At 40.9% G+C, this 26,430-nt stretch overlaps 1 protein-coding gene across 2 annotated transcripts in view; it reads left to right on the forward strand.

Moving 5' to 3' along the window:
- Positions 1 to 3,550: 3,550 nt before the first annotated feature.
- LOC143877675 (uncharacterized) overlaps positions 3,551 to 26,430 on the forward strand; it is a 44,637-nt gene continuing 21,757 nt past the window's right edge. Inside the window, exons 1-2 of one of the 2 annotated variants that reach the window (XM_077379861.1) lie at positions 3,551 to 3,923; positions 12,871 to 12,999. In XM_077379861.1, coding sequence (XP_077235976.1) covers positions 12,924 to 12,999 — 76 coding nt within the window. In that variant the 5' untranslated portion in view covers positions 3,551 to 3,923; positions 12,871 to 12,923. The remainder of the gene's footprint in view (positions 3,924 to 12,870; positions 13,000 to 26,430) is intronic. The other variant, XM_077379862.1, reaches the window with a different exon arrangement.

Raw genomic sequence — 26,430 nt, forward strand, 5'->3', positions numbered from 1 at the left:
CCCTTTTCATCACCAAGGACACCTGCCGCCAGTGTATCAATGTCTAAATGGGGCTCATGTACTTGACGTCAAAAAAATCCAATGGCCTTGATTGCCACGTTCACTTGCTCTGGGTGTCCCTGGTGATCAAAAGGGGTGTAAATATAACTTAGGGACCAAATATGATATGTTTGGAAATGTCTAAAATACCCCCGAAGTGCAAGACTAAGAGAAAATCTTGAGGGATCTAAATTTAGCAGGTTTCCCAAATCTTATGAAATTACTCCTAATCCATCAACCGTACCCTCGAGATGGTTTTGGACATATGAGAAATGATTGAAATATCCATAAGATGATGAATATGTGGAAGCCTCATGAGTTTCTAAGAATAACAGCTTTTTCAAAATTTGTAAAATCACTCAAGATTTCTCAAATATAACTCGGGGGTGAAACGAGACATATCGGGAATGACCAAAATACCCCTGCAGTGCAAAATAGGCAAAAATGAGGAAAATCCTGAAAATTCTAAAAATAGCAGGTTTTTTTCATTTGCTTGGAAACTTGAACTTTCATCTTCCAGAGGCCAAAGGAACCCCCTAGAGACCTTCAGGATCGCGAATCAACTTCAAAACTCCCATAATGAAATGAAATCTACCCTAAAATGTATGGATGCCTAATCTAATGCTGGATACGGATTCAAAACTCGATGATACTACCGAATCTTTTGATTTTTAAAGTGTAGCAAAATGGGGGTGTCTACACTAGTATGATTTGACTTGTGCAGGACCTGTCTAAAGCACAACACTCAAGGCAACATTCAACATTTTAAATGAACACCGTCATTTTTTTAATTGTTTGATTGTCACAATTAACTATCTATTAGCATATTCTGCATCGAAGAAAAATGTCATTAGCATATAATGATGCTACTCCAACTGGTCAAATCCAGAGCTGAAAGTAAATTGGCAGAGGATTCTCATCCAGTTAAGATGATTAGCTAGCTTGAATTTTTCACATTAATGTTCATAGTGGGGCCCACCTGTTGAATGTTGAGACAATGGAAATGATATATTCGCCCCCTTTTTAATTGGTACAGTCACCTCTGGTGTAAAATAGTCATAAATACACCAAGGGGGCTGTCCCAAGTGAAAAGAGGGGCGAATATATCACTTCCCTTGAGACAACCCACAATCTACTGGGACCACAAGCTACCTGACACTTACCAATTCTAAATTTATTTAGGTAGCAGAAGCTCCATTGCTCAAGAAACACACAATGCCATCTACTTTTTGGTGTGTGACATCATCAACTTATTTAGGTCGTTATTTTTAGGGTTTTTGCAAGATGATCGGGTAAAGGAAGTACACTGTCATCAACGTTAAATTACAAATTCCATGCCTCTTAAAGGATAAAAACAAGGCATGCGGGTAAAGATCCCAAACTAATACGTCATTGATTAATTGATCGCCCAAATTAGTAATGAGAAAGCTATTAAATACACCGCTGACCTTTTTTCCACTTGAATCGTTATATCTACTAATCAAACCATCGTTGATTGAGGTAGTCGATCTCCTCAATTAGAAACAACAGCGTTATTAAATATACCCCCAGCATTTTTTTACCACTCGTACCGTTATATCAAGTAATCAAACCATCGTTGATTGAGGGGGTCGATTGTCACAATCAGAAATGACAACCTTATTAATCATACTGCCAACGTTTTCCTCACTTGAACCTTTATATCCACTAATCGAACCATCATCTATTAAGGTAGTCAAACCAACATTTTTCTCATTCTATGAACGACAACGTCTCTCTTATAGAGGCGAGCTATGCGTTGAGGTGTAGTCTTGTGCAACAAATTCAAGGAGGCTATCTGAACTTTTATAGTGTCGGGAAGTGCAATAGGGTCTTTTTTCCTCCACGGGGATAAGTGTGTGTTTGCAATCCTTATATGCATGCCATGTTTTTCTCCTCTTAAAGCCATTTTAACTTCAATTGCAAATTCCATATCTCTCAAAGCCATTTCAACTTCATCCCTTCCATGCAGGGGTGTGCAATCAGTTTTAACCGAACCGAATTTACCATTACTACCCGAGCCGAATTTTGTTGGTTACTTAAAATATATAACCGAAACGTAAACCGAATTTATATTTTAAGTTTGATAACCGAACCGAAAATTGATTTCGGTTGTTCGGTTATAACCGAATTACAACCAAGTTACAGAAACAAAGAAGAAAACCCAACTTCCAAAAACAACCGAGTTCCAGAAACAGAGAAGAAAACCCACGCAAAAATCAAAACACATGAAACCAAGTTTAAAAAACAGAGAAGAAAACTCACCGAAACTGGCTGGAGTTTAGTGGTGGTCGGAGGTGAGGGGTGGCAGGAGGCAGAACCGCGGATGTGCTCGGCAAAGATGGGCGCCGGTTCTCTGAATCTCCGATGTCTCTTCACTCTCTTCTTTCCCTCTTAAACAATTAAAAAGAATTGATTTTGGTGGAAATCGTTGATTATTCTCTCAAACACAAGAAGTCAAGAACTGGTTTTGGTGGAAATGGTGGAATGAAAAGAAAACCCTAACTTTTGCCTCTGTGAAATGGTGGAAACTGGAATGAAAAGAAAACCCTAGCTTTTGTTCTCTCTTAAACCTAAGCAAAACTGGAAATGGTGGAATAAAAGAAAACCCTAGCTTTTGCCTTTTGGTAGCCTCTTTGAGACTCAGGCTTTACGACTTTACGTTTTAACTTTTAAGTTAACCACCCCCTTTTATTACTCGGGACAACCCCTTTAAATTAGGATTTATGAATTACAACTGCTTGAAGTAAGAAAAGGGGGTGAATCAGCTCGGTTATTCGGTTAAACCGAATAAGTTCTCGCTTGTAACCGAAACCGATATCCGAAATTTTTAACTTTTCATAACTGAAACCGAACCATTTTAGTTACTAACCGAACCGAAATAACAAATCCGATTTGGTTCGGTTGGTTATTTCGGTTTAAACCGAATAATGCACACCCCTATCCATGCTTAAACTTTTATCTTAAAACTTTTTATTCCCATTATACCCTTTTACCCATTACGAATAAATGTCATCCCTTTAAACGATAGCAAGGCCAACATGTAACATTATTATCATACACTCGATATTAGAACACAACTTCAACATCTACGTGAAGATAGAAAACCACATCGTGAACAAATTCAAAAAGAGAAATGATATATTGCCCCCCTCTTCTACCTCTGGTCACCCCCTTCTATATAGCGATATGCAGCCATGATCACCTAGAAATTTAGGTGACTTATAAATTACCTAAAATTAAGATTTGAATTTTATTTATGTTTCAAAATTTATGATCATTGTTTAGGTTATTTTTTTCACCCAAGAGGTGTACGGTCGATCTTGGTGCAAAGATGCACTTAGACCACCTTAACTTTAATTTCCCTGAGAAGCACCCCAAGGGCATTTACGTCATCAAACACATTTTATTAGTGGCAATATAGTTAATTTTCTCAAAATCACGGCCTTTTATACCAAAAGTATCTCACTCTGCTAAAACACGGGGCGGAAACCACCAAAAAGTATGAAACCGGTTTTTCTTGTCCGGTCGATCTCTTTACCCTCCGGTTCACACACTCTCTCTCCTCCGCTTAAAAAGGAAAAAAAATAAAAAAATAAATTCTTCAGATGTTCTCCTCCGGTTCTAACATCTGAAAAATCTAGGGTTTCCGTTTCTCTCTTCCACCTATCCATCTCGCTGCAATTCCCCCAAAAACCTAGGGTTTCCACCACCAAAATCGGCACCCTTTCCATCCCTGTTTAATCTTCCCAACAGTATCGGTATATTTTTTTTCTATTCAATATAAGTTTTTCTCCTTTGAATTACCAAATTCCTTCCTTTGGAAACAGTATCGGAGGCATAATGGTGTTTCAGATGGAAATCAGGTTAGTTTTTACGATTTATTTTTCAACATTGACTAGAGAGATTGCCATGTTTTTTGTTTTTTTTTGGTTCCATTTAGTTATTTTGTGGAATTCGGTAGGGTAATTCAGTTTTGGTCTTATCTGTTTATCTACAACGTTCGAATGAAGGAAATATTGAGTGCAGTGTAGGGAAATTCCAATATTTGTTTGTGAAGGGGAGTGATCTTATGAACACTGTAATAATCCATGGGGAACCATATATGTGTGGTAGGGAAAAGGCTGTTTAGTATTATTATTTTTTTCATGAATGAACTGTCTTTCAATTTAAATATGATAAGATTAGATATAGGGAAGTGATATTTCCCTCCCTCTGACGGATAAAATCCCCCCCCTTTAACGTTATCCTTGAAGTTTTAATGGAAAAGAAAAACGTTAAAGGGGGTGAATTTATCCTCAAGCTGTGAATCATTCTCACAGAAACCGTTAGAGAGGGGGGGGGGGGGGAGGATGGGGGTGGGGATATCATTTCCCTAGATATGTTGCATGATCCTAACAGTGAGGATGAACGGATTCCCTTGCCCACACTTAGACCTATAATCTGGACAACGAAATATATGGTTTTTAATTCCGCTTGGTAATGATGTTTTCTTCTTGGTCATCTAGGATATGAGAGACTGAGTAAAGAAAAAAGCCAAAACCCTTCATTAGAAATCTACTATATGTATCTACATACATACATATACATACTAGTGGGACAACCATGTCGACCAAAAAAGTATGCATTGCAAAATTGAGAACGGGTCGACCAAATAAGCACGCATTGCAAAATTGAGAAGGGTCGAGCAAAAAAGGATGCATTAGAAAAATGAGATTGGATAGTAAAAATGTAGATAATGAAAGCAGATTATTCAGAAGGAAAAAAAGGGCTGTAATAGGGGTAAAAATGTGGAGAGGCGGTCTTGATAAGAAACCCTAAATTAATAAATAAATGATCAAGAAACAAAGACATCAATTACTAAAAAAAAGTGAAAAGAGAGAGAAAACTTAGTAACTAAAATATAGTAGTTGTTTTTACAAAGAAGAGTTACTGAAGAAATGTCAACCAATTTGATTCCCTACAACGGCAAGTGGAAAAAAGTAACAAAAGTTTATCACTTTGAAAGAGAAGGTAGAACCAAGAGGTGCTTACAAAGCTTCACATAACAATAAGTAAATTAAATTTTTGTATTTTATAGAAATGACAGTACCCAATTAGGAAATACTTCCATATTTACAAATGAAAAATGATACACTTCAATGACACATAATATATTCTTGTAGACCAAAGATTCTAGCATATTTGGTCCAAATTTGGAGACGATCACATTGAATCTTCAGTTGATTCTAAGGCTAGACATGATGGAAATGATGATAATAAGAAGAGAAACAAATACCATTTTTATCTCCTCTGAACAAACAAAGAAGGGGAAGAAGAAGTGCAGTCAAGATTTTGGGGATTTGAATGGAAAGAAGGAAATGCAATCGAGCAGGAGAAAGAAAGGCAGCCCCATTTCCATAACCTTCGGCGACCTATGTGTGTCATTGCTCACTGCAGCCCCATTTCCATAACCTTAGTCGGCCATGGATTTGGTCTTTGGTTGGAAGAATACAGAGAGACTGAAACAGAAAAAGCATGAACTCTGCTTGAAAATGGGTCGTCTTATGGATCTGCAAAGATGGTCATTGTGAGGGGGAGAGAAACAGTGGGAGAATTTGAGGGGTTTTTGACGTTTCAGAGAGGTCATTTATTTGTTTTGTCATGCGGCTTCTAGATTACTCTGGGAGGATTTTCGGGAGGGATTTGCGGGATTTGAGTTTAGGGAATTTTGATTTTGTCAGTTCTGCTAGATTTTCGGCGAAAAATCGGTTTTGATTAGGTAAGGGATGGGCGAGATGGGATGGTCATACGGGGAACATTTATTTTAGGTATTTTCAGTATGGCCTAGATTTCAGTATGAGGAAAATCATAAAAGATTTTTTGCAAAGCAAAATTGCAGGTAGGAAATTCTCTGCCACGTAGTTTTGAGGGAGGAAGGAGGGCTGTGCCACATCAGCGTGCACAGTGAAACTGAACCATCAGCGTGCGTGTGTGGAGAGGGAAGGTATGTTGGATGTGATAGAAGGCAAATCGGCAAATTAGGAAATAGAAATGAAGTTTTTAGGAGTAAATCAGCCAGAGACAGGAAGATTACTTGGAATAGGAAACGGATTCATTTCTAATATTGAATTCGAGATATTTAAGGATATTTAAGACAGTCCATTAATAATATTTACTTGTCTTTAGCAAATATTGACCCATTAAATGTTAGCAACCTAACGTTTTTGGGAAGATTGACCTTTCGAAATCAAATTGTCATTTTGAAGTCAAAGTGCCACATAGGCACTTGAAGCTGAGTTGGGGGAAGGATGGCCTGTCCACGTCAGCGTGAACAGTGAAACCATCCTTCCTTATTATTATACAAAATGTATCTAGATCAAACTGAATATATATTTGTTGTTGGATCTAATGGAGAGGTGGAAGAGTAAAATAGTCTCTTGAAGATGATTTGACATTGAGTTCCAGTGTTATTTTATTTGTTCTACACCTTCTTTTTTTTTTGAAATGGTCGTTCTACGATTTGTCATCCAAGCATTTTTAGCTTTCTCTTGATGACTGAAAAATAACCTCTCGAAGTTTGGAAATTTAAACTCCTAGAAAATAACAAAGGTAATCAAAATTTAAACTCCTAGAAAATAACGAAATCTCTCTCTCTCTCTCTCTCTCTCTCACACACACACACACACACACACACACACACACACACATATCCAGAAGAGAAATTCTTCGGGACAAAAGTGAGGTCCCACACACACACACACACACATATCCAGAAGAGAAATTCTTCAGGACAAAAGTGAGGTCCCAGGCACAACCTGCCTCCTCGGGACAAAAGGCAAGAAGGAGACATCACAGTCCATGTTCATGGTCTCGAGGTGGCCTGTACCTGATATCTGGACCCCAAAGTATGTCTTAGGGTCTGATGCTGGCCCAGCCACTGGGTAGGTCCATCAATCCGGGCCCAACTTATTTCCCTTATACATACCTGGCCCGTGGGTTTTCAACTTGGTCCATATCTTGCTCAACGAGATTCCGGCTAGACAGATCGATGACTACTCCCCTCCTCCTAACCTGAACTATCCTAGCTTATGCAAGGGAAATAGGTTGATGCCTACGATTATGGGCCCGCATACAGGGGAGCACCTTTTCTCCTCTTCGAGCTAGAGATGCAGGCCTATGCGATCACAATTAATCCAAGGAAACTATGGATAGATGCCAATTCTTGTTCACCCAATCAAAATCTTGATGGTCAAAGTTACGTGTCTCCATCCCATCTTCTTAACGCATGGAGTCCCCCTTTCCTTGGGTGGCTCAAGCGTAATTTTGCTGGCAGCATTAAATTAGCAATTCTGAACAAAGCTCTTATCATAGTGGCTGGTAACATTGATCTTGCCTTTGTAGATCCCTATGGACAGTGCAACGCCGTCGAGGTGGAGGTATTGTCAATATGGAACTGGCAAAAGCTAATGAAGTAGTGCAATATCCAAAAGTTGTGGATAGAAGGCGACGGTCTCAGCATCATTCGTTGGCTTAAGGACTTGAATCCTTCCCCTTGGAAGCTCCGTCGTTTCTTTTTGGAAATGAGTGATATGATCACGAGGTCGTGTGAGTGCAAGATCACTCATATCCATCAGGAGGGTCAAAGGGGTTTTGATCGACTTTGTAGGGAAATAACGCAGACTTGGACAAGAACTTGCACTCACACAGCCTCGTGAGTCTACAATGATGTGGGGGTGTTTTGAATCTATGTTTCCTAGGATTCTGTGGTATGTTAAAGGTTCCCTTGGTCAGGAATTATATATGCTTCAAATGGGCATCTTCACCTCATTAATGTCACAGGACATGCTGTTCAAAAAAAAAAAAAAAAAAAATTAAAAATGTCATGGGACTTCAGTTCATCCTTGACCACAGTCCCGTGCGGCACCTGAACCTTGTTTATGTCAAGGCCATCCTACTCCAATGGTGCTGAAGGCCCTCAAAACCTCCCGTGCCTTCATTTTGAGGCTCATGAAATATGAACCACTCAAGCACTCCCATGCTACTTGCTTGACCTCATTGTGCACATTTTAAGCCACATCTATGCATCACGAGCCATCTGAACACAAAGCACTCTAGCCCTGTGGAATTATATCCTGGTGTGAGGTATGTTCATGCCATGCACCAATAAGCCAAGTCTTGCAACTCGGCTATCCAAGGCAGCAACGCATGCTATGAACCAATCTGTAGGACTGAAGGCCCCTCATGACATCTTAATCCAATTGGAGGCGAGTTAAGTCCTTACCATGCTCTGTTCTGCCAAGCCCCTTTGACTTATGCGCTCAAGGTACATGACCGCACCAAGGGCCAATATGCAAGATTTCAGCACTAGTCCACATTTCCCAATCAGATAGCTAATGTCTTCCATGGCATGAGGCATGACCGTGCCACATCCCAATCCAGCCAGCCCTCTGGCTAGGTCTTAGAAGGTGTAAGCATGCACCATGGACTACTATGCAAGACTCCCATCTTGCGAGGGTAACTGAAGCCACCTCGATACGCTCATGCCTTGTCATCTGACCTAGCCCACAAGAAGTACCATAGTGCTAAAGATGCCATAACATAGCTTTAGCACTGATCCGTATGTGCAACGCTGGTTGGAACTCCTTGGCCCCCATCCTCAATCAAGGAAGTTGTAGCATCCAAGAAACGGTTGATGACTGAACTATTGGCTATTTTTTCATCATTGATGACTGAACTACTGGCTAGTTTCTCATCATTGATGAATGAACTATTGCCATAACATAACTTTAGCACTAAAGTGTCTCATCACTGGCATTTAAAAAAAAAAACTTTGACTGAACCAAAGTTACCGGGATTGCCATCCCACCCTCCGACCTGCGATCTGGGGTCGCCGACCAGAAACGTGGGTCGTTTGCGACCCAGATCACCAAAAATGGCGACCCGGGTGACCCGCGTGAAAGGGAGAGATACATAGAGAGAGGGAACACTTCGGTGGACTAAGAAAAGAGAGTCCCACAATTATTAGTTTGTTCATATTTTTATGTTCTTATTTTAGAACTGGGTAGTTATTTTCTATTTGCTTTCATTTAAGATTGAGAATGCAATATATGTTGGTACTTAATTTAGTGATATTTGAAGATCCTCAAATTTTATATATTATGGATTGGATTGGAACTGGAATTTTTATTTTGAATATATATATGAATGGCATACACAAGGCTTTTGGTTTTGTTTATTAAATATATGTAGTATAGACTATAGAATGATATTCTTGTAAAAACAAATGAAATTATATATAAAGAGTACCAGTGCGACCTAGATTTGCGCTCCAAATTGATCAGCGAGCTGAAATAGCCAACCGACTTAGCCTACCCTCATCGTACCACGTACCGGGCTGCCATCGTACCCCGTACCCGTTCCCGTACCACGTATGGGAACGAACCGCGTTCCAGGTAACCTTGGACTGAACTATTGACTATTTTCTCTTCCTTTGTCTATATCTCTAAGGGTGCGTTTGGATTGTTGGAATAAAGAATTGGTATCGATATCACATTCCAATCCCATTCCAATTCCCTCTGTAAACGGAATAGCAATTCCGATTCTAATGTTTGGATAAGCATTGGAATTCCACAAGGGAATCAATTGTGATTCCAATTCCAGCGTTTGGTAGTGTCTAGACCAACATAGGAACGGAAACAAATTTTCAAGAAAATTTTCAAATAATCCTAATAAATAAATCTTATTTTTTGCTTTTTTGCTAACCATGATTGATTTGTTCAGATCCAAACCCAAATCCACAATTTGAAATTCACCAAACAAATCCAATGCCTTTTTGAATCAACCACCATGAACAAACCCATAAATCATAGAGCTCCAAAATACCAGTGTTTCAAAACTCGTTGACTCGGCTCGGAACTCGGCCGAGTCGACTCGGAATAGCGGCAGCCGCATTTTGGAGTCACAGACTCGGCGAGTCCGGGCCGAGTGAGCCGAGTCTGGCAAGCGTAACAAGCTTTTTTCCCCATATTTAAGGATTAAAATGGATAAAAAGCAAGATCTGTTCAACTACCAAATACCTATAAATTTGGGTTGAGTTGTGGTTCTCCTTCATCGCCATGAAAAGCTCGAACGCCTTTGGTTGCTCGCACAAAGCCCTTCTGCAGCTGGATGCATCGCAGAAAATCCGTCGGCCAGGAAAAACCTCTTCTTATTTACCCAAAAGTAACTAAGTGTTGGTGATGGAAGATAATATATTTGCCCTTCTTTTACTTGGGACAGCCCCAGTAGTGTAAAAGAGTAGTCAAAGATAAACAAGGGGTTGTCCCAAGTAAAAACAAGGAGTGAAGATATCACTTCCCTGTTTCCTTCCTCTATACGCTATTTATTCCTCAATAAATGTGATCCTTGTCTTCCTCTGTAAGCCTCAGTAGAGTGAGCACACTTGGCATGTTTTGTCTCATCATATCCCTTACCAACTATTTTTAACATCCATTAAATATTAAATAATGGGATGTGTGTATTTGTCCCCTTTTCTTCTTGAGCCAGCCACTTTTAGAGTATTTATGACTATCCTTTTACACTACAAGGAGTGGCCCGGAGAAGGAAAAGGGGAGAATATATCATTTCCCTAAATTTTTTATTAATTGTTTATTATTTTTGGCCAATGATATTTATAGCACAAGCTCACACATAATATTTTGTGGTTCCATGTACATCATTTCCAACATATATTTTTCACCGTCTATGTTCATTGATAGAGGTAGGAAAGTGATTTACTGGCCTCCTTTTCTTCCTTGGGACAGCCACCTCTAGTGCATTTATGATTACTCTTTTACACTACAAGGGGGTGGCTTTATAAAAATTAAGACTCATCTAACTTGGCCGCGTCAACCGCGTTCTTGCCCGCGTCCGCGCCGAGTGGACAAGGATTTTCTTCATCCGCATTCCGTGTCGCATCCGCATTTTTAAACACTGCAAAATACAACATTTCTGTGGGGAATTCTACGAAACAGTATCCATGCATCATCAATAGCCCCACAAATTGAGTAGAAATGTATTTAAGAACTGTTCCTTCTTCCCACCCATGCTACCCTCTCTCACCACTTCCAGACTAATTTATCATGAAAAAAAAATTTGGTTGCGAAACACGTCGAGCACAAGAGAGAGAGAGAGAGAGAGAGAGAGAGAGAGAGAGAGAGAGAGAGAGAGAGAGAGAGAGAGAGAGAGAGAGAGAGAGAGAGACCCTACCCACTCTCACCACTTACAGATACTAATACATGAGAAATTTTTTTTGATTGCCAGACATGGCATAAATCACAACATAGGGAGAGAGGGAGAGAGACCTTGTTCCGTTAGATGCACAAAGATGGAAGCTGCCGAAGTCTGCTAGCAAAGTGAGAGGGATTTTTAGGTCTAGGGCAAAATCAAAGTTCTCTTGAGATGCAGCCCAAAATAGCAGAAGAGATATCAAGCTTTTTGTGATTATGGGAGAAAAAATCAAAAATAGAGCAGGCGGGTCGAAAGTCTGTTTTCTTTTTTTGGAAATGTGGTTGTAACGCGAGAAAGCGCGTACGCGTCGTTTTTGTTGATTCTAGGAATCGGAATGTCACCAAATTTGTAGGGAAACGATACCCCGTCTGTATTCCCGGGATATTTCTGCCTCCCCTTTCCTTTTCCGAAAGCATTGTCAAACCAAACATCCGAATTGTCCCAGCGAGAATCACACTCCGATTCTTTCTTTCTGTTCCCGCAATCCAAACGCGCCCTAAGAAGAACAAGATTCCATCCATTGTTAAATCATGTGATGGACCAGAAATCAGTTGTGAGGTTTTTTTGGCTTTACATTCTTGCTGATTTTGATAATCCCAACCATCCATTGCTTGATGTTAGATGACTTGCACACACTCTTGCCTCATGTTTATCCAATCAGCGAATTCTGTAGACCACTGATCAGATGATGTGCTTTATACTATGTTGCACTTATATTGGTCTCAGTTTTGGAATTCAACATGGGTACTAAGTGTCGAAATAAACCCCCAAAATTAGGATTTGTGGGTTCATATATATATATATATATATATATATATATATATATTATTTAAAGACCATATTTTATAAAGTAACAGGTTTATAATCGTAGTTTCAAATCTCCCTCTTGTCATTGTAGACTCCCTCAAGTTGACTCCAGTTTTACCTTGGCCGCGTTCTTGTCCGAGTCCGCGTTTTGCCCTACAAAGTCAATCAGAACTCCTTTGGCTCTCCTGAGTTATGGGCTTATGGCCGCGTCAGTGGAGTACTCAACCGCGGCGTGCTGAGTCGACTGGGATTTGTTTTGGCTGCGTTCTGACCTGCATCTGCATTTTGAAACCCTGTTATAATAACTTTGTATGATTGGAGCTTTACTCGTTTATGCAAATGTAGTGTTTTTCATTCCATATAAAAAACCTTATCGAAATGAGTGGAAATGAAAACCTATGATAAATGTAATCAGAAAGTTAATCAGAAATGGAAAGTCAATCAGATATGAGAAAACCTATCGAGATGAGTGGAAAGTCAATCAGAAATGAAAACCTATGATAAATGTAACCTTCTGTTGTCTGCAATTCTAAAAGTACTGAAAAGAAAACAGAAATTTCCATGGGAATCTGAGGTCCCAGTAGGGATACAGGATACTTGGCCTATTTCGAAGAATTTTACTGCATAGGTTTTGTTGTATAGGTTACTTCCTCCATTTTGTTGTTCACTTTAATGCTCCAATGGACATTTTTGCAGTCTTTTGTTTTTTTTAAAATGTCAGATGTCTTTATTTCTAGAATGCTAACTTGTTCACAGTTAAATTGCATCAGGGATCTTGTATTTTCATGAGGACTTGCTAAAAGGGAGGGATGAATAACGATTTCAATGGCCAGATATTAGCTGAGAAGCTTTCTAAGCTCAACAATTCGCAGCAAAGCATTGAAAGTATCCTTTATTTTGATTGCATCTTATTTGTATTGATATATGTCAATATGAATATTCTAAAACTCGTTGACTTAATGAATGACCTGTTCTTGGCGATTAAACAATAAAAATGGTGTACCGTGGATTTGTGAGGTCTGTTCAGATAACAACAGAAAAGGAGAAATTTTTCTTGATTAGCTGGCACCGAAAACCGTTATTTTGGCATATTGCACCAGAATTATTTTTGCTGCCTCTTTGTACTTTTTCTTTGCTTTTATATTTTAAGTTTTACTGCTGCTGATATTCGGATGTGTGTTTTAATTGTTTATTTTATGTTTTAGTGGTTAGTTTTATGGTTTATGATATTGATATTGATATTGCTTACAATAGGGCCCATTTCCATTAAGGAAACTCACATGCCGGCACATTACAAACTATAGAGTCTCTTGTTCTTAGTTGTTAATTTGGCATGAGATGCCACTTTTGATTTTGGAGTGGCGTGTCCCCCATTTTATTTTATTCCTCTTACCTTTCCTTATTCGTTGGTTTTTGTATTTTTCCCTTTCTATTAATATATTACCAGTTCAAAAAAAAAAACATGGGTTCTTGATATCTTTATGTCTCTCCTGATCTGACAATATAAACAACATTGGATACTGACTGCAGTTTATGGTTTGTTTGTCCTAGTGTTTCAAACCTTAGACTTGTATGAGAACTCATCCAAGGTAAAAGGGGGTCGATTGGGGAGAGTCGACGAGTGATGCAGGGAGATTTTTAACGATGGTAAAAATGCGGATGCGAGTCAAAATGCGGCCAAGAAAAATCCTTGTTGACTCGGTGCGGACACTGCCAAGAATGGGTTTGACGCAGCTGAGTACTCGATTGATGCGGTCATAACTTGAGAGTGTCAAGGAGTTTTTATTGACTCTGTAGGGCAAAATGCGGAACGCGGCTGCAAAACGCGGAACACAGCCAAGGTAAATGGGAGTTGACTCGGCCACTCGGGGGAGTCCACGATGGTGCAAGGGAGTTTTAAAACTATGGTTTGTCCTCATGATCGGGAAGTTTGGAGCCGCTCTGGGTAGAGTATGATGCAGTTCGTGTTACCCGGAGCATCACATGGTGTGCAATAAGTGATCTTTTAGAGTTTTCGTTTTCCATTTCACTGCTTCTATGAGTCTGAGTAGACTAGAGTTCATGAATAAGTCGCTTGTCCTTCATGTAGGGTTGCCACTGTTGTGGTGCAACAATCCTGGGGGCCAATCCTGGGGGCCTGTGATGACTCCTTGAGTTAGATCCTTATTTCTAGTGATTGATAAGCAGAAACTTGTGAGATGTTCTGAGGGCTTGGCTTAGACCACTTTTAATCATTTTGCTGTTCTATTGAAATCAAATTTTGGATTTTGGGGCCTTCACGGCTAAACTCAAAATTTTTAAGTGTTCCTAATTTCCTTGATTTGATTAGGGAATGGTGGAATTCATTCCAGGAGTTTGGGTGGGATATAAATTTGTGATGAAACTTGAGTTGGTGATGATACTGATCTAGAATTCTAATGTGGTGTGCTATAATCTCTTGGACATGTGCCGCCCTTCATGAAATCACAGATATTTATCAAAAGTGAGAGCAGTGAACGTAATAGTCAGGGAAATAGTAAATTTTACAAAGCATCTCAGGAGAAAGTAAAGGAGATGAAAAACTTGAAAGTGAGATGGTTGCGGAAAGGGAGTACGGATATTATTTTTTCCATATACTTGCTAACGCCGGTAGGTACTATGTTTTGAATATCAGGTTAAATGGGTTTTATTTGATGAGCAAGAAAGTCTGAACACAATAGAGAATTATTTTTTCCATTTTCTATAGAGTATGTTAGAACAAGATTAGACATGTTACAGTCTGACGAATATGTAAGGATTTGGTTGAGAAGTTGAAGCAAGGTTTTGATGAAGAAGATATATTTTGAATCGGAAGGAGAAAGGCCACCTTGACTGCAGTGCCAGTAGTAATGAGCTTCGCATGTATAAAAGTGGCATTTATGCCCTCACAACCAGCCTTTCTGTTAGAAATAGTAGGCCTGTTTGGGAAGGGAATGCTACTTATCATAATATCAATATCAGCACCTACATAAGAGCTGGCGTCAGATATTTTTGAGATATTTTAAAAACTTGGTAGTCAGGTTTGGTACTCAGCAAAGTAGATTGTTTTTGTTTTTTATGGAAACCAAATTTCTAGTACCTGCCATTCAGAAAAAAAAAAAAACAAAACACAAATATCTAGTACCTAAAAGATGCTGAATCTATAGATGGTCATTTTCTGACCAGTCCTAAAGCGTTGCTTAATTTATGGTATTTATTTTCCAAATTGTTGGGTGTAAGCATGGTTTTAAATTTCGGTTTCGGTACAAATTTTGGCCGAAGTCCGGTAAAAAGCTAAAAAATGTCCTTCTTTGGGCCGAAGCCGAAATTTGGTAAAATAATAATAAATTAATATTTTAATGAAATTTTGGCCCAAATTTGGTAAGTTTCAGGAATTTCGGTTTTGGTGCATTTCAGTTTCGGTATTGACCAAAATCCGAAATCCGGTCGAAATTTAAAACCATGGGTGTAAGATCTCTTATATCTTGCTATTAAATCTCATGCTTTACGTACTATAAAAATCTGTAAACTGCTTTATTTTGGTGAGAAAATAGAACAGAAAGTTATCGTTCGAAAAAAAAGAAAGAATGGAAAGTGGAAAGCGTTTTGATTTCTCGTGAGTCTTGTCTAACTCTCCTAATGTTACTTTTCCCCTACTTCAGAGGGCGTGAATGATTTTGTAAGTAGTTTTCGCCTTTTCTTCCAACATTGATTGCATGAATATCAATGTCATGGCGTCCTTAGTTGTTCAAAGCTTTTGTGATGCTGTTTATGCCTCTTTCTTTGGGTTTCCTATAATTATATGCTTCGGCATCCCTTACCCATTTTCTATGTCAATAATTTAGACTCAACTCCATGTTTCAGTGATCATGGCTTCAAAAACTGGATCATATTGATAAATCAGATGGAAATTATTTTCTGTATGATGCACAAATATATACTAAATTACATAGGATTTTTAATTCTAAAACTACTGACGTATGTGTTATCTATTGAATTTGGTCCTACTATAAACTCATTGTTTTGAATTTTATGTATATTCAGGTGGTTATTTGCTTCTTTTTCTTCAAGAAAAGGTGCTTATTTGATTCAAATATTCGTGTGTGTGTGTGTGTGTGTGTGTGTGTATGAGAAAAGTGTTCCTGCGCAGCTGCTCAGATAGCTTATCTGAGCAACTGCTTCAAAAGCTCATGTGGCCCCACATTTTTGGGGTGATCCAAAGCATTCATTTGGAAGGCCCTTCCATGGATAGGGTGCTTACAAAAAATTAGCCCTTTAGGATCATCCTAACCCTGCCATTTGTGGAGGGAAAAATGGTCAGAAACAGTGTCTGTCCATTTTCCCCTCCTCCTTTGATTGGGTTAGGATGATCCTATATGGCTGATTTTTGGTAGACACCCTATTCATGGAAGGGCCTTTCAAATGAATGCTTTGGATCACCCAAAAAATGTGGGCCACATGAGTTTTTGAAGTAGCTGCTCAGATAAGCTATCTGAGCAGCTGCGCAGGAACACTTTTCTCATATATATATATATATATATATATATATATATATATATATATATATATATATCGGAAAAGTGTTGCTACTCGGTCTTGTAGCTAAGCTTATCTACTCAGTCGGGTTAAATATCGTGGGGGCCTACATTGTTTGGGTGATCCAAACCATTCATTTGAAAGCCCCTTACCTAGATAGGGTGTCCACAAAAAATCAGACCCATAGGATGATCCTAACCCATCCAACGGTGGAGGGAAAAATGGGCAGATTTATGGAGAAGCTGTGTCTGTCCATTTTTTTCCCATCTTTCCCTCCACTGTTGGATGGTTAGGATGATCCTACGTATCTGATTTTTTGTGGACACCCAATCTAGGTAAGGGGCTTTCAAATGAATGGTTTGGATCACCCAAACAATGTGGGCCCCGACTGTATTTATCCCGACTGAGTAGCAACACTTCTCTCTCTCTCTCTCTCTATATATATATATATATATATATATATATATATAGAGAGAGAGAGAGAGAGAGAGAGAGAGAGAGAGAGAGAGGAAACTGTTGGTGCGCTTAAGCACACCAAACTTATGGTGCGCTTTAGCGCCCAATCACATGGGTCCCACATTTTCTGTGGTGATCCAAACCATTCATTTGCAAGGCCCTATCATAGATAGGGTGTGTACCAAAAATCAGCTCCATAGGATCATCCTAACCCCTCCATTTGTGGAGGACAAAAATGGGCAGATTTGTGGACAAACAATGTCTGCCCATTTTGACCTCCACAAATGGATGGGTTAGGATGATCCTATGGAACTGATTTTTGGTACACATCCCATCTATGTAAGGGCCTTTCAAATGAATGCTTTGGATCATCCTAACAAAGTGGGCCCCCATGTGATTGGGTGCTTAAGCGCACCAACAGTTTCCTCATATATATATATATATATTATATATGAGGAAAATGATTGTGAGCTTGAAGCTCATATAGCTTATATGAGCTTGAGGGCCCAAACACATGTGGGCCCATATTGTTAGGATGGTCCAAAGCATTCATTTGAAAGGCCCTTACATAGATAGGGTGTGTACAAAAAATCAGCTCCATAGGATCATCGAAACCCATCGAAAAGTGGAGGGCAAAATGGACAGACACCGTTGGCCACAAATTTGCCCATTTTTGCCCTCCGCTTTTGGAGGGGTTAGGATGATCCAATGGAGCTGATTTTTAGTACACACCCTATCTATGATGGGGCCTTACAAATGAATGGTTTGGATCACCACAAAAAATGTGGGACCCATGTGTTTGGGCCCTCAAGCTCATATAAGCTATATGAGCTTCAAGTGTTCTACACGATCGTGTAGATAAGTTATCTATTCCGTCGGCTTAAAACACAGTGGGCCCACATTGTTTGGGTGATCCGAACCATTCATTTGATAGGTCCTCACATAGATAGGGTGTGCCCAAAAAATCAGCTCCATAGGATCATCCTAACCCTTCAAACCAGTGTTTTAAAACTCCCCCGCGTCCGCATTGACTCCCCCGAGTCAACTCCTTTTTACCTTGGCCGCGTCCGTGTTGCACCGCATCCGCGTTCCGCATGTTGCCCTACAGAGTCAATAGAAACTCCTTTGATTCTCCCGAGTTATGACCGCATCAACCGAGTACTCAACCGCATCAGTCGCGTTCTTGGCTATATCCGTGCCGAGTCGACAAGGATTTTTCTTGGCCGCGTTCCGCGTCACATCCGCGTTTTTAAACATTGCTTCAAACTGTGGAGGTAAAAACTGGGCAGATTTGTGAAGGTTTATGCCCGCCCATTTTAACCTCCACAACCTCCACAAATTGAGGGGTTGGGATGATCCTATGGAACTGATTATTTGGTCACACCCTATCTATGTGAGGGCCCATCAAATGAATCGTTTGCAACACCCAAACAATGTGGGCCCCCACTAAATTTTAAGCCGACAGAGTAGACAACTTATCTACTCGATCGTGTAGCTCTCTCTAGTATTCCGGCCCATGCTATGCATGGTGTAAAATGGTGTTCCCCTACGCATCAAAAACATGTATAAAATGGTGAGACGCTACCCTATGCATCAAGAAGTTTTCCAATAAAAAATTTCCAACGAAACAAAACAAATTGACAATGGAAGGAAAAACATACGTTAAAAGAATGGTAATAACCTGTCTTTGGCTTAGCCTATACAATTTTTTTTTGAAATGGTAATATATTAAAAAGGAGAGCCAAGGTGGTCCACCAGAGATACATATAGAGAGAAAACATAAATAACAACAAAACACAAAGGGAAAAAGACATCACCCACTTCTCACGGGGGAAGGAAATCGAACCACTCCAGCCCCTCTTTGAGAACACCAGATCTAGCGAGGGAATCCGCCTCCCAATTTGCTTCGCGTCTAATATGCTTACAAACCATAGATGACTTTGCAATGAGATCAGAAATTTCTTCAAAGTAACTCAAAAATCTCCACGGGGGAGCCACTCTCCCCGTTAACCAACCGATTACATTTGAAGAATCTCCTTCCACAATTACTCTATCATAAGAATCATCACTTAGTCGCTTAATCCCCTGATATGCAGCCCTTACTTTTGCTTCAGATGAATCAGTCATTTCAATTGGACCTGCAAAAGCCCACGATACTCCCCCTCGGGAGTCCCTACAAAGACCTCCAATCCCAGCTGGACCCGGATTACCCAGACAGGACCCATCAAAATTTAATTTAAGAAAACCTTTAGGGGGGCTTCCCATTTCTGACTTCTCTTCTCTCTCCTCAAACCTTCAGAGCACACAATGCGCCACCCCTCCCAAAGATCGAATGCTGATACGAAAGTGAATAGAGGGATGCATTTTACCCAAAAAATAACTAACGCTATGATTTTATTATATAACCAATACGATGACTTTGTCGCTCCTTCGAAAACTCTCGAGTTTCTTTCCTTCGAAATGACCCACCACAAGGCTATTAAACATAACTTCTAGAGCACCTTACCTTTCTTCTTCCAGGGCACAAAATCCCAACTCGAAAATAAATCTGCTATAGATCTTGGGAAAACCCAAAAAATGCCAAACCTGTCCAGAATGAAGCCCCAAATCTCCCTTGTTACCTTGCAATGAATAAAGAGGTGGTCAATTGATTCCCCATCCTTTGATTCCCCATCCTCTAGACAGAGCGAGCAATGGTCCACCAGGCACATACCCCTTTTTCTTAGAAAATCAATGGTCTGAATCCTCCCGTTACACACTGCCCAACTGAAAAAGGATATCGATGGGGGCCCCAGAAACTTCCAAACAACAGCAGAAATAGGGGATCCAAAAGCAGGCAGCAATTAATAATAAAAGGATTTCACGGAAAAGAAGCCAGATGAATCCCATATCCAGATCCGTTTGTCCACCCCACTTCTTTTTATATAGCACCCCTCAATGAGTTGAAGCAACTGAGAGATAACCGGTAATTCTCGCTCAATGAAATTTCTTCTGAAACACGGGTTCCAAACCACCTTATTTTGAATTCTCTCGAAGCAATTAGATACCTTCACTTCTTTGTCCAAGGCCACCGAGAACAAAACAGGGAAAAGCACCGCCAAAGGTTAGGCAGAACACCATGAGTCCAACCAAAATTTGATACGATCTCCTATGTATACTTTAAACCGAATTCCTGCCTCAAAACTTTGCTTGAACCTCAAAATATTACGCCAAATGGTTCCTCCTTTCTTACCATACTTGTCATCCGAACACCAGTTACCCTGTAAGAAACCATACTTGCTCCCAATAACTTTTACCCATAACGAAGATTGTTCCACACCAAAATGCCATAACCATTTGCCCAAAAGAGCACGATCGAACTCTTTCAATCGCCGGATCCCCAGCCTTCCATTCTTGATAGGAACACAAACCTTATCCCACTTTACTAAAGGGATTCCTCCTTTATTATTTGACCCACCCCACAAAAATCTTCTTTGAATCTTTTCAATTCTCAAAATTACACTTACCAGACAGCTAAATAAAGACAGATAGTATATGGGTATGTTAACCAAAACCGCCTTGACTAACACCAATCTTCCACCCTTCGAAACAAGGTTTCTTTTCCAGGATTCCAACCTTCTTTCTATTCTTTCTACAATAGGTGTCCAGAGCTCTTTTCTCGGCTTTCCAACCCCCAAAGGGAGCCCAAGATAAGATGAAGGTAGAGTCTCTAACCTGCAACCCATCACATTTGCAAAATCGAGAGCTTCTGAGAAAGGAATATTGATAGCAAACAAGCTGGATTTCTGGAAATTTGATCGTTGACCAGTAATCAGCTCATAACATCTTAGCGAAGCCTTCAAATTTAAAATCTTCACCCTGTCAGGAGCACAGAACAAAATGGTGTCGTCAGCAAATTGTAAGAGCGACACTTCGACTCTGTTACGACCAATGATAAAGGCCTCCAACAGCCCCCTACTCTTCCTTTTGCCATCAATCGATTGAGGGTTTCCGCAATAATTACAAAAAGAAAGGGAGAGAGAGGATCCCCTTGCCTTAGCCCCCTGGAAGACTTGAAGAAACCTTTTGGCGACCCATTAACCAGGACAGAAAACCATGTCGAGGAAATGCATTGCCTCATCCAACCTCTCCATCGATTTCCGAAGCCCATCCTCCCCAGAAGATAATCCAGACAATCCCAGTCCACTCTATCATAGGCTTTCTCCATGTCTAGCTTACATAACACGCCATCGGATCCACTTCTTGAATATGATTCAATGACTTCATTCGCAATTAGAGAACAGTCCAGAATTTGCCTCTTACTAACAAAAGCACTCTGACTATCTGAAATTACAAAAGGAAGCACAACTTTAATCCTGTCAGCTAACACCTTGGCCAACACCTTGTACAGGCATCCAACCAGGCTGATTGGACGAAAATCAGACACCCTGGAGGCTCCTTTAACCTTGGGAATTAAAGTTATAAAGGTGGCCCCTGTGCTCCTATCAAGACCCATACCGTCAAAGAACTCCTTGAAGAAACGAAGGATATCACTTTTAACAGCCGGCCAACAAGCTTGGAAGAACGCTAAGCAGAAACCATCCGGACCAGGAGCTTTGTCTTTGGGAATCGAGAACAAGCCTTTCTCAATTTCCTCTTCCTCAAAAGGTTGTTCCAACTTCGCGCTGGCCTCCAGATTTAAGCTATTGAACTCCACTCCCTTAGGAATAGGATGCAAACTTCCTTCTGAAGCATATAACTTAGCATAAAATTCGACAATAGCCGAGGAAACCTCTTCCTTAGAATTCAACATAATTCCATTCACTGAGATAGACTCGATCCTATTCGACCTTCTTCTAGCACTAGCCATCGCATGAAAGTAAGCCGTATTCTTATCTCCCTCCTTCAGCCATTTCACCCTTGATTTTTGTCTCTAAGAAATCTCTTCCCGCAACAACAACCCTTTATGTTCCTGCTTGGCTTTTCCCAACTCTTCCCATTCTACCTCTGAGCAACCCACATTCCTCCAGAGCTAACAGTTCTTTTAGTCGGCTTTCTAACCACAACTTCCTACCTTGATCCAGATGATTTTGTTCCTTGGACCAAGCTTTTAATTTATTCTTGACAAATCTGAGTTTTTTCCCAATCACCACATCTGCAGGACCCTCCACACTACACGAAGACCACCAATTTCCCAATCGGTCCTCCATGTTTGAATATTTAAGCCAAGTCATTTCGAATCTAAAGGGAGGAGGTCCCCAAGACTCTAGACGCGGATCAAGAAGAAGAGGGCAATGATCCGAGACCGAATGCACCAGAGCCCTAGAAAAACTTTCAGGGACCAGAACCATCCACTCAGCACTGACAAGGAATCTATCCAGCCGACTTCTGCTAGGGTCCCTAGATCATGTAAAAGAAGCTCCCGCTAGAGGAAGATCAAACAGCTCAAATTTTGCAATGAAATCAGCAAACGCTTTTATGTTTATGGTAGATCTCCCACAACCCAGTCTTTCTCCCACTTCTTTAACCTCATTGAAATCCCCCCCCAATACACCAAGGAATGGACCAAAACTCCCTTTCTCCAATTCCTCCTAGAACAGACTTTTCTCAGCTCTAAGGACCGGCCTATAAACCCCTGAAAACAACCACATCGATTTGTCCTCCTCCTTTTTTAAGACCACCGACAGAGAGAACCTACCCCTCCATACATCCTGTTTTCTCCAGACATTTTCATTCCATGTTACTAAAATCCCACCCGAAGCTCTAGATGCTCCCACAAAAGAGAAGTCCCAGTCCGCTTGCACTCCCAACCCTCGCACAACACTTTATTTACAACCTCCATTTTTGTTTCCTGCAAGCAAATAAAATCCGGTTTTAGCTTTCGAACCAACTCCTTAACGTGAATTCGCTTATCCTGATGATTCGGGCCATTGACATTCCATGAAAGAATCTTCATCACACACCAGATTTTGCTGACCGCTTCCCCCTCCTACCACTAGGTTTTCTTCTCTTCTGATCAACAGACCCCCATCCAATTCCACTTCTCTAGCATAGTTTAAATCCATCCTTAACTTCTGTAATTCTCTATCTTTCCTTCTTGAAGACACTCCGGCCCCCTTGCGCAAATACTCCTTATTCACTGAATCTCTCATCTCAGCTGATTGAATTTCAGAAATAAAATCTTCCTCAGGTCCGGCATAAACCACACCTAGGTCCTTACTAACCCCCAGAATATGACTGACAAAAACATCAACTTCCTCAAGAAATTTGACTCCTACAGGTTCACCCGGAGGATCTTCAGATATCTCCAAGGGAGCCCTCATGGATCTCATCCCCTTACCAAATAGATCAGAATTTACTTCCTTTGCCAAAACTTGAGGAAATGGAAAGGTTTCCCCTTGACAGAGCTTCGTCTGACTAGAATAACTTGGATATTTTTCCTTGGACCCTCTCCCGAAACCCTGCAACTCCACACCATCAGATGGACGAGGCAAACGAATCTTCGCTTCTATGGGCACGTTAATAAAGGAACTCCAGCTCAGAATTACCAAGACTATCCACTCTGATAACCAAATCTGGCTTCCCTTTTTTCTGGTTAGCCCAAAAACCGACACACCCCTCGATCACTGGGACCCAAGCTCAGCAACGCACGCAAAAGTTAGGAACAACCTGGTTAGCCTGATCACCAACCTTCTTTACTACTTCCACAGACAAGCCACGACCCCCTTGGGATCTTCTCTCGACCTTTCTCTTTTCTACCGACAAGATGCTATCATCCTCTGGATCCAAATCGAAATTAAGATGCGAAGCAACTTCTGCCAGAGCAGCTCTCGAAACACCAGCCTCCGTGCTCCAACCATCGGAAAGAACCTCTAGTCTCAGAGTCCTGACCTCCGGTGAGAACGAAGAGCAAGAAAAAAGATAAGAAATCCCCACCTCCAACTTCCAAGAAATCCCGACTGAATCTGATAGATTCTGATCTAGATTTCTCCAGACCTGAATAGCAAACAGGAGAGTCTGAATCACACCATTCTTTATTGCTGCTTTCTAACCCAAGCCCATTATGAATGGACCCACAGATCCCATCTTCAAATATATGGGCCTCAGCCCAAAGGCCAGAATCCACGACAGGTGACAAAAATCCCAGATCCCAAGCCTCTCCAGAAAAATAATCGAGAACCGGTTCCCGATGGGAAATCAAATCAGCCTTTTGTGAAGGACTTGGAGAGAGAGCTTCGATAATATCAAAGAAGCTGTTCACATGACAGATGGGGTCCACCAATTCAGAGCTAACATTACTCCCTCCACAGACGCTTTGCCATCTGTAACCTACAGGAGATAGACCATTTTGAATTTCAAAAATTTAGCCATGTGTCTCTGCTCTATCTTGCACCTCATGCAGCACAGGATAGCCCATTGCTCTATCGTAAGCCATCTCTTCCACCGGGACCGCCTCAGTAACGGGAATCTCCTCTCCGATCAAGGTCTCCTCCTCTTCCCCAGAGAACCTACGAACATAATTTCTCACATCCTCCGAGACATCCCCCACAAGATCCTCATCTTCGTCTACACCCTCGCTACCAGAACTAAGCTCATCAAGATCCATCCTCGCCTTTTCCTCCTCCTTCCAAGCTCGCACCCATCTGACGGCTCCATCCAGAGAAACTTGGATAGGCAACTCCTTTCCTATACTTCCTACTACAGAAATTTGCACCCATGCAATGGAGTAACCCTTTCCAGCTTGACATGATTGACCCATTTCCACCACTTTGCCGATTTTTTCCCCAATCCGTCGAAAATTCTCCTCACACCACGCCTGAGGTGGCACACCTTCTATGCTCCACCAATAGATACGACCCTCAGAGCTGAACTTCTGACCCCATAATGAAAGCTCCATAAAAGGAGAATTTATTGCATTGTTCCAGACATTCATAAGCTTATGTCTATCCACCCCCATCTGAGAAGAAATCAGAATCTCCAACTCTGCAATTTTGTACACAATAACTTCACAGTTAATACCCTTCCTACTTCTCAACCACCGTTCCATACCCTTTAAGTCCCCTAGCCACCTAGGAGTAACTCTACCCCAAATACCTAACTCAGCATTACTAATAGATTGTAAGGGAACGACTTCCAAATTGAAACTCACTCCCTCAGATGTCTGAGGCTCAAAAGGTTGATCTCTCAATATTAGGGTGGCCTCATCCTGGATTTCCTCCACCAGATTGACCTCATTCTGTCGGCCTCCTTTCTGGGCAACTCTACTCTGGTAAGGTGGAAAATTAAAATCCAGACTTGACCATATATTCTTACACTCCCAACAAAACTTCCTTCTTTGGAAATTTCTAAACCCACATCTACAGCACCTCCAATCTCCCAAACATCCCTCCGAACGACGCCTGGATATCCTAGCAACTCGTTTGGACCACTTGTTCTCAACAATAGCCCAAGAATTTTTAGGAAGACATCTATTGACATGATCTCCTCCTAAGGGGATCCTATTAGGACCGGTCGCCACACCAAAAGAGTCCCATCCGCAGCTCTAGACCTTCCGGGTAAAAACTCTAACACCCCTCCATCAACCATCCTTCTTATTTCAAGAAGATATCCACCCAAACCCAATCCAGAAAAATGTGCAGGCCACTCCTTTGTGAAAACCCAACAGAATCCAGCACCGAAACCAGTGAAGACTCAGAGATAGAGAACGAATCCGAAGAAAATAGCGAAGAAACAGAAGATGACCTCGATGAACCTAATGTTTACGAAGTAGAAGACTCTGCAACAGAAACTTCAGGAACCGATTCTGAATGGGAAGAAATAATGGCTGAACTGGGAGAAACACCCAGAGAAGAGGATCCAAACACCACCACCTCGAGAGGGCCTCTTCGGCCGCGAAACCCCACTCCGCTATCGTCCAACTCAGAGATCCTTCAAGCAACTTACGACCCACTCGAAAATCACCGAAGAAATCCGCTTCCATCTTCCGGTGAGGATAGTATCCCGTGAACCCTGGCGAAAACCCGCTTCCATTATTGTTTTAAGAAAGTTTCTATTTGTTGAATTGGTTGTGCAAATATTAACCTACCATTGGCTGGGATATAACTGGAACAAATGTAAATCTCCCATGATCCAATATTACACTTTGAAACTGGCTTATACAATATACTGTGTTAAAGTATAAAAGATAAGTAACGACCTTCTCCAACAGCTTAAGCTTTTGGAGAAGCTGGTAAGTTAACATGGTATCAGAGCCAAGGGTCTCGAGTTCAAACCTCCCGGATAGCAAAAATCCACATGCAATGGTCGGCCCAAAGTGGGACCACATGTGCCAGGTGTTCGCCAAGTGGG

Source organism: Tasmannia lanceolata, unplaced genomic scaffold (assembly GCF_043159265.1).
Source record: "Tasmannia lanceolata isolate RefF3 unplaced genomic scaffold, GAP_Taslan_0.1 ptg000005l, whole genome shotgun sequence".
In the NCBI taxonomy this organism is placed as follows: domain Eukaryota; kingdom Viridiplantae; phylum Streptophyta; class Magnoliopsida; order Canellales; family Winteraceae; genus Tasmannia; species Tasmannia lanceolata.